The 15,929-nt window shown below is 41.7% G+C and overlaps 1 protein-coding gene and 1 long non-coding RNA gene across 6 annotated transcripts in view; one reads left to right on the forward strand and one right to left on the reverse strand.

The window, feature by feature from the left end:
- The window catches only part of LOC309350414, a 691,638-nt gene that overhangs the window by 561,461 nt on the left and 114,248 nt on the right, over nt 1-15,929 (reverse strand). The gene's annotated exons all lie outside the window — the stretch shown is intronic.
- Nucleotides 1-15,929, forward strand: part of LEF1 (lymphoid enhancer binding factor 1) — a 98,300-nt gene that overhangs the window by 75,462 nt on the left and 6,909 nt on the right. For 4 of the 5 annotated variants that reach the window (XM_081877054.1, XM_081877058.1, XM_081877055.1 and 1 more), the window contains 3 exons: nt 431-593; nt 6,873-6,980; nt 8,921-8,969. In XM_081877054.1, coding sequence (XP_081733180.1) covers nt 431-593; nt 6,873-6,980; nt 8,921-8,969 — 320 coding nt within the window. Of the gene's footprint in view, nt 1-430; nt 594-6,872; nt 6,981-8,920; nt 8,970-10,011; nt 10,053-15,929 lie in introns of all 5 variants that reach the window. The other variant, XM_081877057.1, reaches the window with a different exon arrangement.

Genomic DNA, 15,929 nt, shown 5'->3' on the forward strand with positions numbered 1-15,929 from the left:
GGTTCTTTTATATTCCCTTCTCCTTCCTACAACATTTCCCCTCTTCCAGCCCCTTCCTTCATGCCTTTCCCCACCCCTGCCCAACTCCCGTAACTTCACTGGCCCCTGACCATCTTGACTCAGCATGCAAAGGGTTGCTGATGCTAGCACCCATCTAACTAGAAGCCTGGGGTTATATCTGGGGTTGGTGGGGCAAGCCAGTTAGGAGGCACTGGATAGGCTGTGGCACTGAGGACTACCTGAAAGTGGGTCCCAATCCACTGGTGGAGGAACATTGTGATATAACATATAGGGTGTTTCCTCTTCTCTCCAAAAATGTGATAACCAATCAAGCATGGCTGCTCAGAATAATAGTTGGTCATCTGAAATAACATGTTGAAAATGGTAACAGCAGTTCTTTCTGTATTTCCTTTCCTCCTGCTACCTTTAGGAAGCCTCAGCATGAACAGAGGAAAGAACAGGAGCCCAAAAGACCTCACATTAAGAAGCCTCTGAATGCTTTCATGTTATACATGAAAGAGATGAGAGCAAATGTCGTAGCAGAGTGTACTCTGAAAGAAAGTGCAGCTATCAATCAGATTCTTGGCAGAAGGGTATGACACAACCATATTTGTGTATGCGCATGTTCTGTGTTCAGTATGTGCTGTCCAACAAACCCACCTCGACAACGTAGTCACTGGCTACTGGGAGCCAGTGTGGTGTAGTGGTTAAGAGCAGTAGTCACGTAATCTGGGGAACCGAGTTCGCGTCTCCGCTTCTCCACATGCAGCTGCTGGGTGACCTTGGGCCAGTCACACTTCTTTGAAGTCTCTCAGCCCCACTCACCTCACAGAGTGTTTGTTGTGGGTGAGGAAGGGAAAGGAGAATGTTAGCCGCTTTGAGACTCCTTAAAGGGAGTGAAAGGCGGGATATCAAATCCAAACTCTTCTTCTCTTCTTCTATGTGATGCAGTTTAAAATGAAAGCAAGTAGTCTTGTTGTGTTAGAAAGCAGGGGCCCATAAGGTAAAGCATGTGTTTTGCATGCATAAAGCGTCAAATTTAAGTCCACAGATCTCCATTTACAAGGCTCTCAGGTAGGAGAACCAAAAAGACTCCTGACTGTGACCTGCTTTTCAGAGAAGTCAACACTAGGCTAGATCAGAAGTGAGGCTGGCTTCCCAGGCTGGTGGCCACACTCACCGGCCACACCCACCAGCCCCACACCTGCAGTCATATATGACACCAGGTGTGTGGCAGGTAAAGGCAGGTGTTGGCCAAAAGAGGCTCTGCCAATTGGCAGTGCTTGCAAAGCTCTGTGGCACAGTGCTTCCAAAGAGCCCAACAAGCAGCACAAAAGACCTTTACAAGTGTCAATCACTGGCATCATTAGGATGTCAGATGGGCTAGTAGGCTGTCCTATATACCTATCAAAGTTCGTTTGTGGAGATGGAGGGGAGATAAGATTCTGGCTTGCCACATGAAAGCAGTCCTCCACCCTAGACGCACCAGTAGTAAAAGGCAGCTTCATATTTCATGCAGATGTCCTAGCCATGTGTCATAAGACTGTCAGTGGCAGTGGAACATGAGTGGGGAAAATCCTGTTGCACTTATGTCATGTTTGCGAGCTTCCCATACACATCTAACTGTCCACCGTAGTAAGAGAATACTACACTAGATTGGCCTTTGTTATCCACTTGTTTTCATGCTTTGATTTGAACAAATGTATACAAATAGCCATGGTAAAATATGCAGAAGTTGTGCTGGAAGAAAGAAGTACATTTTGCAGTGCATGTTTCATTTTCTTCTGCAATATTTTCATAGGATACCTTCCTTAAAGTATTAGCCAGTATTTTTTTTCTAAAAAAAATGTTTAGGGGTACTCTCATTTTCCTACTCATATTGAAATACTGCCCCTCAATGAGGCCAAACTTAGATTCACAAAATGTTTAGGGGTATGCATATCCCTGCGTCCCGCAGAAAAAACCCACTGGTATTAGCAATATAACTACTATTTTGTTGCATTTGCAAGTTGAGACTTTCATTTTAAGTCTAAATTTTAATTCTCTTCTGATATTTCTTTAGCTTTCACTATGCTTGCCAGTTACTTAAACCCTTGGCTTTTAAAATGAGACTTGGCGTCAGAGTGATTAGGGCTCTATTTGCAAAGAATACTATAATGTTTATTGCTTGGGTTCTATCAAAGCACGTTCTCTGTGTTTTATTATTATGCTGTGTAAATACACCATAGGACAGAATATACCTTCTTTGGTTTTCACAAACACTGAATTAGCTTAAGCTCTTGTCTATATTTTGACAGCTTTCTGCAAGACTTACAAGTCCAATTACCTCTCGTCTCCCAAGGTAGCTCCTATGTCCTTTATTCCATGATTTGTCTCAGTGTTTGATAATGGCTTACAAAGGATAGCACCTAGGCAGGAATCCAAGTGCTGCCTTTCTGGGTAGACAGCTGTAGCTGTACTCTAGAAAGTACACTCAAATTTAGTTCCATGGAAGTACCTCTTCAAAACCTTTAAAAAACTTTTCATGCCAAATATTTTGGTATTTTTAAAGGACAAAAGAGTGTGAATGTATTGTCTGCTATACTTGTGTTGTGAAACAAACCACTCTTGGGGTGTGGATGTTTGAAGATTATTGGGCAGGTTGAGAGAAACTTCCACACCACATTCAATAATATGCATACATTTCGGAACCCATGGCATGGGTCAAAACAATTGATAGTCCTCCTAGATCAGGGCAGTCCAACATTTCATACAAAGTGGACTGCAAGAGTACTTTGACACGGAACCCAAAGGCTAAAATTTGACACTCTCCAAGCCCTCACACTGTCTTCTGGAAGCTTGCTAAGTGAGGTGCCATGCTTTGGGAAGAAGTCACGAGGTTCTGGTAGGATCCTGGAACCCTACTTCCTCCTTCCCAAAGTTGGGAAAGCACTAACTAGGACCCTGTCAGAGCCCTCGTGCTTCCTTCCTAAAGCCCAGTGTCTCACTTACCAAGCTTTGGGAAGGCATCCCGAGGGCTGGGGGCGGGCATCAAATGTTGTCAAGGGCCACCAAAAAAAGTATTTCAGGCTGCACGTGGCCCTTGAGCAGTATTCTGGACCACTCTGTCCTAGATGAAGGCAGATGTAACATTGTTAAAATAGTGTTGACAATTTGGAAGCATTGTAGGTGTATTCAGTCCAAATTTCTCATCGCGCTCTAGCTTTGAGTTCTGGAGGATGGATGAAAATTTGCTACATAAGCTGGTTGTTCACTGTACTGGCTGGCTATTGCCTACTACAAGGTTCCCCAGTCCCAGAACATTCCTTAGGGAAAAGGGTTCCTTCTAAAAGTTAATGAGAAGGTGATGTATTATTTATTTTCAAATGTATATCATGATTATTATTCTTTGTGCTTCAGCAGGTTAAAGGTTGTATGCAAAGTTAAAATACATAATTAGCTAATAAACAATTTAGGGTGGTAGTCAACTAAGTTTTACTCAGAGTAGACCCGTTGATATTAATGAACATGACTGAGTTAGGTCCATCAATTTTGATGGATCTATGTAGTTGAATTACCACGCCAGTCTAAACCACAACAGCAATAAAACATTTTTACTTAAGAACACTGAGTGAAGGATGGGGAGAAAAAAATGTATGTATGCTGCTTTAAGAAATAAAAATATAAGAAAATAATAATATGTATACCCCACCCATATGACTGGGTTGCCCCAGCTATTCTGGGCAGCTTCCAACCTATTAAAAACACATCAAACATCAAACATTAAAAACTTCCCAATACAGGGCTACCTTCAGATGTCTTCAGAAAATTGTTTATCTGTTTGACATCTGATGGGAGGGTCTTCCCTTTGCCTTTGCCTTGTTCCCTGTAAGACAAGCCTGCAGGATCAGGCCAAGGGAACATCTAGTTAAGCATCCTGTTCTCACAGTGGCCAACCAGATGCCTATGGAAGCCTGTAGGCAGACCATGAGCGCAACAGCGCTCTCTGCCCATCTGCAATTCCTAGTAACTAGTATTCAGAGGACAACTTGCCTTAAGTAAGGGTGTAGAGTGTGTCTGACAGCCAAGTGAGTATTCATTTTGTTGAAGTGCATGTCTATAGCTTCCATGCCTGGAGGAAGCCCTTTGCAGGGCTCAGCCAAGGGACCTGCTCATTTTGTATTTTCTCATTCTCCGCTCTTACTTTAGGCTGCATTTCTGTGCAGCGTTGCACATATTGTAAAGTTACCAGCCCTTCCCCCCGCCCCGAGTTGTAAATCCTACATTCTCTACAGCTAACCACGTTTGACAAAGAAGAACAGAGAAAGGTTATTCCAACATTTCAGCTAGTGATAGAGGGGGCATTATGTTTGCCCACCACTTTATGCACTGTGTTTGGGTTTTCCCAGCCACCGAATGTTTAATTTGCTTGCTAAACACATGCTGTTCAAGGATGAAGGAAGCACACTGACTTCTCACTGAGGCCCATCCTACGTAGGCAGAACTTATGGGGTAATAAATGGACTGTTTGCTCATGCTGCCTCCGAAGGACATATTTGAAGGAAAAGTCTTTCCTGTGTCTGTACACAAGTCGCTTTAGCCTGAGGTCAGCTGGCTCTGTGCATCTGCCAACACACAAGAGGATTTGACTATTGGCATGTTACATCAAATATCACTTTTGTAGTATTTGCGATGGCCTGCTAAAAGCCAAACTTTGAACACAGTGGCAGATGGCGCACAACTGAAATCACCTTGTAGCTGGGGGTTGGAGGGAGGAGAGAACGGTGTTGTGGGAATCTTTCCAGACTTCTGTTGAGACTTCTTTCCAAAGCAACTTCAGTACACAAACTAAGAGAGAGAGAGAGAGTTCTGTTTAAAAGCGTTGAAATGTTGCTGCCGCAAAACCTTTCCCAACCCCACTTACCAAATAAATTAATACAGTGTTTTAAGCACTGTTTGTACATTTGTATAGAAGTCTGGGATAACTGTGCTACATGTTTCCACAGCTCTCGGGTTGCTATTGCTCCTAAACCCTAACCGATCCCATCAGTTAATTAAATTAAATTAAATTAAATTAAAACTGACCACATGTGTAATTGCCCACCAACAGCAAACAATAAACAAACAAAGGAGACAGAAAAAATGAGGAGTTGCTAAAATGTTGGGTAACAACCGTGTCTTGCATGATGATGGCAAATTATTCAGAATATTACATTTGGGTGATAAAACATAGACACAGAGATGATGATCTAACCTTTGTGATTCCCTCTGGAGGACCCCAAACCTTTTTATTAGAAAACTATCAGCCCCTTGGGAGGAAAGCAGCATACCTTCTGTGCTACTGCTCTGTCCCCTGCTGGCTCCCTCTCCTGTTCCCTGCTGTTTGGCTCTTGGAAGCCCTAAGCTTCTACCCTCACTTCCTGCTGTGAAACAGCTGACAGGCAGCTGCGGGGGGCTGGAACTGGCTGCTTCTTGAGAGCAAAAGCTGCTGTGGCTTGGAGAAGGTGTGTGTATGTGGAGAGAGAGAGAGAGAGTGCTGTTCACTTGTTCTAAAGATTGCCTTGCGCTGGAACAGCTGAAGTCCAGTCCTGAAATGCCAATTAATCAGAATGGGTTTTGAAACATTAAACTCAAAAGTTCGCTGAAGACTATAGTAGTAACCACAGCAATAAAAAATGTTGTTCCAGTCTCAGTCTGTGATGGAAATCGGGAAATATAAATGCTTCCAAAGGAAAGGAATGACTGGAAGTGTGACAGAGCTCCCACTAAAGAATGAACATACCTGCTACCCTTTTGAGAGATAGAAAAACATGATATTCTATTGCCCCATCACTGGTGCTCAGATCAGAGCCAGTGATGCTTCTGACCATGCAAGGACATGAATGTACACAATGAGTAAGAGTAGCTGACTTTAAAAAGATTGTTATTTTTTATAACTAGGGTGACTTCTTACTCCAAGCCCCTATCTCCTGCTTCTGTGTCCCACCTGTCAACTGCTACCATTAATCTCACTTGCAGAAAGCAACTAGCAAGATAGACTGCTTTTACCTGTCTGTCTGTTCAGATGGTACCCACTTCATGGTCTCAAAACTTTGCAATGGCTTTTGAGTCTCTTACGTACCAAAACTAAATATATTCTAGGTTTCAGGCCATTTTTTGTTCTAATAGTAACTTCAGATCCTGTTGTCTAGATTTCTTTTTCTTTCCAAGTATCAGTTCAACATCTTTAGCAGTATGATGAAAAGAGGATTTTCCAAGTTGAATTGCCACGCCAGCATCATGGAAGTCAGTCCCCGAGTGGTGAGGCCTCCGCACCACGCCGGTTTAGAGCAGGGATTGACCGAATGGGTGGCAGGGTTCGCAAGGTCCGCAGGCTGGATTAACGAGCCCGGTGGGCCATATCCGGCCCCCGGGCTTTAGTTTGCCGACCCCTGCCTAAGAACTTTAGAAGAGCCCTGCTGGCTGAAGGGCCATCCAGTCAAAGTGTCCTCTTCTGCCAGTGGCCAACCAGATCTCTATGGCAAGCTCTCAGACAGGAGAAATGCACAACAGCACTCTCTCCCCCCATGTGATTCTCAGCATCTAGTATTGAGAGGTATACTGCCTCTGACTTTGGAGGCAGAGCATAGGAATTGTGGTTGATAGACTCAACCTCCATGGAAGACTATCTTGAAACACTATCACCGTGGGTATGCCAACAAAGTGGGTTAGAATTCATATGGATCTTACTACTTAAATAATCCTCTGTGTATAATATGGAGCTTCTCTTACCTTATCATTGAGCACTCTATGTTTTCCCATGAACCAGAGAAATTAGAACTAATGCTGTCCCTTATTTTTAGCATGTTCTTGTACAAAAACGTAACATTCGTTCTTTCTCTCCTTATTTGCAGTGGCACGCATTGTCCCGTGAAGAACAAGCTAAATATTATGAATTAGCTCGGAAAGAAAGGCAGCTACACATGCAGCTCTACCCAGGCTGGTCTGCAAGGGACAACTACGTAAGCCGATTATTTACACTTTCTTCAGCTAGCATTTGCAGTAGTTAAAAGTCTAGGTGAGGGTAGCAGCTGGGCCATGAGATGCACCGTCGGCCTTGTGTTCACTTTGAATTAAGTGCCATTTATTCCCTTGCCTTTCTTTAGATTGCTTCTGCATATCCCAAACTAATCTGGAATTGGCCATGGGTGTGTTCCTGGTCCAGCTTTATGCCATGTGACAAATAACATCAAAACGGCAATTAAGGGATAGATAGCTTTGCAAACATCTGGAGCACTGATTCACATATGTCCCCCACCTGATAACTCTTTTGACGCATGCTTATCACATGGTTAATAAAAACACAGACAATGAATCTCTTCTGAAGGTGGCTTGTTGGATTTTCCTGGAACTGATCTGAGCTGTATGTTTGTGCTTTGTGTTTAAGGCTTGTTTGTGTATGGCTTTTATTTTATTTTATTAAGTAGGTAGAATGGATGTAAACTAAATTTCACACCTTGATTTGAAAAGAACAGTCATCTTCAGCTGCAGACGTATTATAAATTAATTATAAAAAAACTGTTTAGTCAGTGCTGCTTTAAAAAAATTATACATATTTAATTATGAAAAAAAATTAACAAGCTAGACCGCTCATACCAAAACCCAGTGATGATACTGTTAATGTTGAACATTTTGCCATTTACTCATTAAAACTTATCTGTCTGTATTAAAAAAAAAATTCCATACCCATGATAGCCTAGAAACTATTTGTCTGGGAATTAGCTAAGATTGCGCCTTGATCACTCCTAAATAAAGAATTCAAAGAGAAGCCTAATCCCAGACCTAGTTCTTACTTTGAAAATGCAATGTGTCACACATTCATAAAAAACCCCTCAATCCTTTGTTTGCTACAGCCATAATCCAGTATGCCTAGTTAATGATAGGTAAATAGACTTGCCCCTGAGTAAAACTCCATAAAAGAGCCACTGAGCTTCAGAGCACAGAGAATCTCTTTTGCCCAGAACCTACATTCACTTAATAAAACCTTTTGTCTGCTCTTAATTTAAATCTCTTCTGAAAGACTTGTTTTATCATAATGAATTGTATTAAAATGGGAGAGAGGAGGGTAGTACTGTAACCATGCAGCTACTAGGAGCTAAACCCATGTGCTGCAGAGTATAGATTGGTTATATTGAGAGTTTATGCTGAAAACATGTGATAGCCAGTCCGACCTTTAAAACTGCGATCTCTTTCCAGTTGGAAAATGCTTTGCTTTCTGTCAAACACCCTGACCAAAATGTTTTGAGGCAGTCATGAGTATTTGCAAGAGCACAGATTTATATGTTACTCTTTGTTGCAGAAATGCATCATTTTGCAGCATTTCACGTTACCACTCCTTATTACAGTTATATAGATCTTTTGGCTTACAAATACAGGCCTACAACTTGAATCATGGCTTCAAATGTTGTTTTAGTCTATTACTCATTATAATATATGTAACTGGGGTCTGGTAGCATTTTTCTGAAACAAGTTTCATTGTGTCTGCTTCCTGCAAGTATAGTCACCAAGGATATTTTCTTCCTTGAAATGATTTCTACTAAAAGAAGTACTCTTCACACTTAAACAACTGAGTAAGGTTTAAATCACCTTGCAGAGCCTAGAGCTCAGTTTTGAGGAGGATCTTTTTACACTGCACTGAAACTCCTAAGTTTTTTGTACCTGAATATAGGCAAAATTGTTAGAAGAATAATCCTTGAGGGATGACATAAATATGGAGATATTGAATTTGCTTTGGCTGGAAAACCCCAAATGAATATAATAGTTAAAAATAACATGGAGATAATCAGAAATGGCTTTTGATGTGCTATCACCCTTTCAGAAATGTTAAGTATTTTGAAGGAAGGTGATTTATATGATTGTAAAAAGTGTCTGCCCCCCTCCCCGCTTTTCTTGCCTAATATAGGGAAAGAAAAAGAAGAGGAAGAGAGAAAAGCTACAAGAGTCTACTGCAGGTATGCTTTATGAGTAGAGCTTCATGTTAAATATGTGTGCTATTTGAAAAATTCAGCACTTCCTTTAATGCTTATTTCTGGTTCTATATATAGAATTATTTGCACAAACACTTCTATATCGAATAGTACATATTCTAATGGATACCACTGCTGTCTTTATTGCCTTTTCCTTCTACACTCAGTGGGGTGTCAAACTATAGACTTGCTCTCATTTTGAGGGAATGTATGGAATCCAGCTCTGTACTGTGTTTCGACATTTGGAAGGGAAGTGTGGCCTTTCCTTTTCTTGGACGTCAGTACAGGCAGAAAGCCTGGAGATCACTGATAACACCTGCAAGCGCAGTTTACAATACGTTCCAAGTGCTCTTCGCCAGAGGTCTGCACAGACAGAAGAAGACCATTTGTAGGACATCCAGCCTTTGCTGCTTCTTTGAACAAGCTCATGCTCTAATGGCAATGGCAGCTGAAGATTGTTTGCAGTAGCTGCAGAATTGCCACCACTACCCCTACACCTACAGGCATGGATGTTTTAAAAAGGAAGCAGTGGATGGCTGTTTCCTTTTATTACAATCTGCATCCTGGTCTAGCTTCAACAAGCAGCAGCTGGTAGCCACTACTGATTGAATCATAGTCCTTACTGACTCTACTGACCTCCAGAAGTGGGGGGGGGGGGGAGGCAGCAACAGGTATCTCGGGTCTACACATTCCCTCACTGTGAAGATAACTTGTTGACTGATTTGGTATGGGGATGCTGCACTGTTTCATATATTCTCCTATAGTTCTCAAATGTAATTAAACATTTTTAAAAAGACAGGAGGAGCTGGTCTTTACAGCTGCCTGGTAGGTTGGCTCAAAGCATCAGTGAGGTCCTTTCACTTTTTTTGTATATTAAATAAAACAAAATGGCTGGTATAAGAACCATGAAAGGCAGAGGAAATCAATCGGCAATCAATATTCTAGTAAAATACCTTTTATTTGGAGTGTGCAAAAAATAAAATAAATTCTTCAATGGAAATTTGTTAAAAGCAACAATCTTCTACAGGTGCAGCCCCACGAATGACAGCTGCCTACATCTGAAGCATGGTAAGAATATTTCTAAAGCCTTTCTGCTAAATTTATTATTATTATTATTTTAAAAATTGTCTCTCTCACTTTGACTCTTGAACCATATAGCACATGGCTTTTTAAAGTGCTTTCTCCTCAAATGAATGCTCTCACAATTGATGGTTTTTATACCGGCTGTGTATTTTAGGCCCAACTCTTTTGATTATTTCACTTGCATGAACCAAACTGATCATACCTCACTGACTAGCTGCAAGTCTGCCTGTAGGGCACAAAAATGATTTCACAAAGTCAGGGATGGGGAGCTTCTGGCCCTCCGGATGTTGTTGGACTTTGACTCCCATCAGCCCCAGCTAGTGGGGTCATGGGAGTTGGAGTCTAGCATCTTCTGGGGACCCACAGATTCCCTATCCCTGCATTAAGTAGTTGAACCATTTTGGCTGGCAGTGTACTGCACAAATCCTCATTAGAAGCGAGTTAGAATGGTTTCTAAGCACCCAAATTAATTCGCCATAATCAGTTACAAGTATATTGCAGGCTGGGCAGCAGAAGGGAGCACTGGTTTGACAGTCTAATGTTCTGTTATGTTTGAATGTCATAGTTATGAATGCTATAAGGAAGTGGATCTTTATTCAATCTCTTTTGACTCCTATCTCCTATAAATGCATGTGTTAAATGTTGGGTGTGGTAAATACCACAGTACTTACAAAGGGATTAAAGTTGCGGAGGTTAAGGTAGATATTGAAATTAATGCCAGTAATGGTTATGTGAAGACAGGAGTGCATGGCGTGCTCTGGTCCATGGGGTCACGAAGAGTCGGACACGACTAAACAAACAAGCAATGGTTATGTAACTAAATGTCTGCTAAAAATGCAAAGGTTAAGTTTCACATTGCCATGATTTTAGACCTGAATGATAGGCTTTTCTACTGCTTAGTTTACTAGCAAATGAGGTAATGTGTTGCATGGTGTGTATGCAGAAATCTAGATATAAATTAGCTTTGACGCTGTTGAATTTGGGATATGGTGTTAAGGGTTCAATAACATCACACAGATTTTGTTTCTTTGCCTACCTCTAGAAAGCCCTCTGCTGGCTCATTTGCAAATGGATGCTTTATATCTGCTGCTCAGACTAAGTTTATGAAAGGAAATGTAATGATGACGGAAACTGTAGCCTATCCTTAAGCAGTTTTGGAGGTTTTGTTTTGTTTCATTTTTTTTTTTTAATCCAAGTGATCCTTTCTCTACTTTTTTCTGTAGTGGATTTGGAACTTAATGATCCTACAGCAGTTTATCTCACATTTTTCACTGAAAGTTTGGAAACTATAGAACAGGCTTCCTCAAACTCAGCCCTCTAGATGTTTTGAGACTACAATTCCCATCATCCCTGACCACTGGTCCTGCTAGCTAGGGATCATGGGAATTGTAGGCCAAAAACATCTGGAGGGCTGAGTTTGAGGAAGCCTGATATAGAACATAGTCCATGCATAGAAATCACAAAACATGAGGTTAGAGTGAGTGACGGAATGAACGAATGAATAAAAGTCTTGTGTTTCTTTCAAGTTAAAGGCATGTCGTCTGGATCAGTTATCATGAATACTGGGAACATCACATTTTCCCACCAAGCTATCGCTTTTGGGAAAATTAGATATCCTTAAATAGACAGGCTTCTCTGAGGATTCAGTACAACAGAAGACCGAACCACTGCTCATTTTTTGTGTGCTATAAATTGATTATCTAAGAAGCCTTGTGAGTTTAGGAACCAAATGAGACTCTAGCCGAAAGCATCCAGTACTCAGGAAGAAAGGCATTAAATATCCTGGATAGCTCCTATGAACTCCTTTCACTTGTCTTCCTGACCTCGTTGGGCTGCCAACACAACTCTCCTTACCCTTTCCTTCATTTCCTAGTGCTGTCCCTCTTCTTAATCCACACTCCTCTAAATCCCCAAATCTGAAAAGTAGATATATGCAAATTGGCTTAATTTTCATAATCCTGTTGATAGAATTGGGGGGGGGGTTGGCACTGCTGCAGGACCAAGAAGTACCCATCATAGGAAATGGGCTTCCAGCAAAACAAATGCAGATGATAAAAGCATCCAACACACACTGGTGAATGTGACTTATTATGGGGGAAAGCCTCTAACATGGCCATTACTTAATAATTTCTCAGGGTGGTTTCACACTTGCCCCCCAAGTCCAGCTGTTGCATAATGTGATATACTTTAGTCATTGGAGTTTTATTAAGCTGTTTGTGGTGTTTGTTTGTTTGTTTGCTGTTTTATGACCTATAGTGAATAATATGACTTTAAATTATTAGTTACAAATATAAATAACTATTAGGGGACGCAGGTGGCGCTGTGGGTTAAACCACAGAGCCTAGGACTTGCTGATCATAAGGTCGGCGGTTCGAATCCCTGTGACGGGGTGAGCTCCCGTTGCTCGGTCCCTGCTCCTGCCAACCTAGCAGTTTGAAAGCACATCAAAAGTGCAAGTAGATAAATAGGTACCGCTCTGGCGGGAAGGTAAACGGCGTTTCCATGCGCTGCTCTGGTTGGCCAGAAGCGGCTTAGTCATGCTGGCCACATGACCCGGAAGCTGTACGCTGGCTCCCTCGGCCAATAAAGCGAGATGAGCGCCGCAACCCCAGAGTCGGCCACGACTAGACCTAATGGTCAGGGCTCCCTTTACCTTTACCTATAACTAACTATTAGGAGGGAGAATGAAAATAAAACTGCCAGTTTTTTTATTATCCATTTCTATGGTGTGGCCACATTTTTAACACTGTACAGTTCTGCTGACCTTGTCTCAGAAAAGGGTAGTATTTTATTTTCATTTATTTTAAAACATTTCCATTGTGAAAACAAGAGAAATGCAGTGCCCACAGCATCCAAGAGAATCTAGTACAAGTAGTCAGTTGGTGTAAACCACCCAGGAACACTTGGGTAAACAAAAACGGTTTACAGCATGTGCCAAAAACACAAAATAGTTTCTGCATACCTTAATTTCTGGAGGCTGTTTAACATGATAGGTGCTAGTAAAGGCCCTACTCTGATTGGCTGCTAAGTGGACATGTGACACCACGGGGGGGGCATACCTAATGACCTTAGTGACTGAGGAAATCCCTATTGTAGAGTTTGGAATGGTGAAGAATAAGTCAACTAAAATGATCACGGCTCTTTCGATGCCCTGTACGATGCCCTCAGTGACAATGGCTATTATTACTGTTCTGGTAAAGTAAGGCAAACAGAAAAAAATTCAAGCCAAAATAGTGCAGTAATCTTTATCTATGTAAAGACCTATAAGGCAGGTTCATATAATACTCTCTTAACAAAGAAAGGCAAGCACTCTGCTCTCCTTCCTTTATGTTTTCCCAGTGTGGCACACACACCCCTCTTCGTCTTTGACCTGCTACTTGCTAGCTGCTCTTAGCAGAAACCGCTGTCTTTATTGGCTGAAAGTGTCTCCCTGCCCCTGCTGTGCGGCTGTGATTTTTCCTAAGCCGTTTCAAAGAGGAGACCAAGCCCATTTGTCTAATTAGGGAAAATTAGTCTGCCAGAGAGAACAAGACAGCCAGCCAGCTAAGAGTACAGTACTGAGCAAAGCCTCCCATCAAGACCATTTTGAAGATAACACCATGTTGTACTTTGATTTAGGCCCAGATTGCATATTACTTTTTCTCACACAAAGTGAAATTTAAACACATTGTGGCTGTCCTTCTACGGCAAATACATTTGATTGAAAAGCACTCTCTAGTGGCAAGAAGCTGGAATCATCAGGCCCATTATGATAAATTTGAGGGTGCATATAAATGAGGGAACGGTTGTGCAAAACCAATACATCAAAATTTCACTGCAATGCAACCTTCTTTAAAGTGCTAACATGTGAAGAGTCAGAAGGGGATCTTCCTCTGAGTCTTCTAAGAAATTGGCTGCCCCAGACTAATTGTATATCTACAGAACAAGCCTTGAAAATCAGCCATGATGTGACAGGGGAAGTGATAGGGAAGATTACGTCTCTAACTGTTGGAAGGAAAAAAATATTTGTGATTTTCAGTTAATTGTATGAAATCCAGGTTTAGACTTGTGGCTGATCTCCAATTGTGGTAAGATTGATTGGTTGAGGTTTGGTGACACCTAAAGCTAGTAAATTAACATTCTGCAGCTGTTATCTCAACTGTTGGGCATGAATGAGAGTGCAAGTCTATTTGTTGATAACTGTTTAGTGTATAATATGATGATGTTGCCAACTCAGTAAGATGTAGCAGCAAATGCATTCTGCACAACTCCCAGTGGGTAGAGCAAGGGCACACCAGACGTACAGTCCAGCCTTCACTATCAAACTGTTAAGACTGCAGAGAGGTAACAACGTCAGTCTTCTTGTTTTGTATATAACAGGGTGACACCTGGTGGGAGAGAGGGAGAATGAAAGGCTTAATTGGACTTGCTTCTTTCCCAGTTAAGTGTTGCTGTTGCAAACACGTATATTTCACGCTGTCATCCTAGAACAGCTTCAATTGGTCAAGTAAAAGGCTAATCTAGTCAGTTGTGTGTGCCCAATCGAATGCATCTGGGAGGCTCAAAGGATGCCATAAGGCAGGGGTGAATGAAGAACCTGTGGCTCTCCAATTGTTGTTCTCCAGCCCTCATCAACCTCAGACAGCATAGCTAACAGTGAGGGATTGTGGGAGCTGTAATCCAACAACATCTGGAAGACAAGTTCCTGATTCCTTGCATAAGGCAACAACTCTCCATTGTTGTTGAACTCTTGAGTCTGGTACCTGGTAGCAAAAACTGTTGTGTTAGCTTTTCCCAGTCTGGGGGGCCAGCAAAAATTGTTAAGACTACAACTCCCTTCCCACCATCCCTGAACCACAGGCCATGCTGGCTAGGAAAGGGGCTGGCTAGGAATGGGAACTGGAATGGAAAATATTTGAAGGACACCAGATTGGGAAACACAGCACTATGGACATGAAAGCTCCCTTTTGCTGTTATGGCTTATAGTTGACTGTGGTTTTGTCTAACCCATCTTGTGGCACAAATGTCCAGAAAAGACAAGGGAATTGTAGTATTCACGGTTAGTGCTGAATCTGGATTTTCCTCTCCGACAGTTCAGATGGATGAAGAACTGATGGGTCTCAGATAAAAAATGGCTTTTGCAGCACCTGCTATTACTATGAGACCTGTATGAACCCAGTTGCTTTCCAGTTGTCCAGACCTCAGTTTAACAGGACAGATGAACTCTAGGCTATTTCTGGTTCAGCCGCCTATAATGTCATCATGATCACATTACTTTTATCTCCGACCCGGAAATAACTGTGGTCAGAGCCCATGTAAATAGACCCGTTCAAACTGACTTCCATGAGGATATCATGTTTCACAGCCCCTTCAAAGACTGTCTGTTGGAAATTACATTTAAGCTAAATTTCCAGATCTTAGGCAGTATCTTTCCACCTCTCCCCAGTCTCTGACTGCCTTGCAGATTTAGGGCCAAATATGTACACTTTTTAAATAATTGCATAATCTAAAACTCCATTTACAATGGCTTCATATGAATAGAGGTGGGGATGGAATTTGGGGGAGTAGTGTTTTACAGTGTGGTTCTAATCCTTCCTAGAGGGTAGATTTGATTATCAGATGTAAAAAAAGAAAAATATTTACCACTTAATATATTTGATGTATCTATAAGTGGTGTACAAAAAAGGAGCAACAACAGACAACTTGAACAAAATGTTACAAAAGTAGAGTTACATATAAAAATGTTACACTAAAACAAAGTTACACACACACACACACACACACACACACACACACACACACACACACACACACCATCAATTCATTTTCCTTCTGACACACCCTCCCTCCCTCCCGGTTCACACCCAGGGTCCAAACAAACAC

This window comes from Podarcis erhardii, assembly GCF_964252035.2.
Source record: "Podarcis erhardii genome assembly, chromosome: 9".
Taxonomy (NCBI): Eukaryota; Metazoa; Chordata; class Lepidosauria; order Squamata; family Lacertidae; genus Podarcis; species Podarcis erhardii.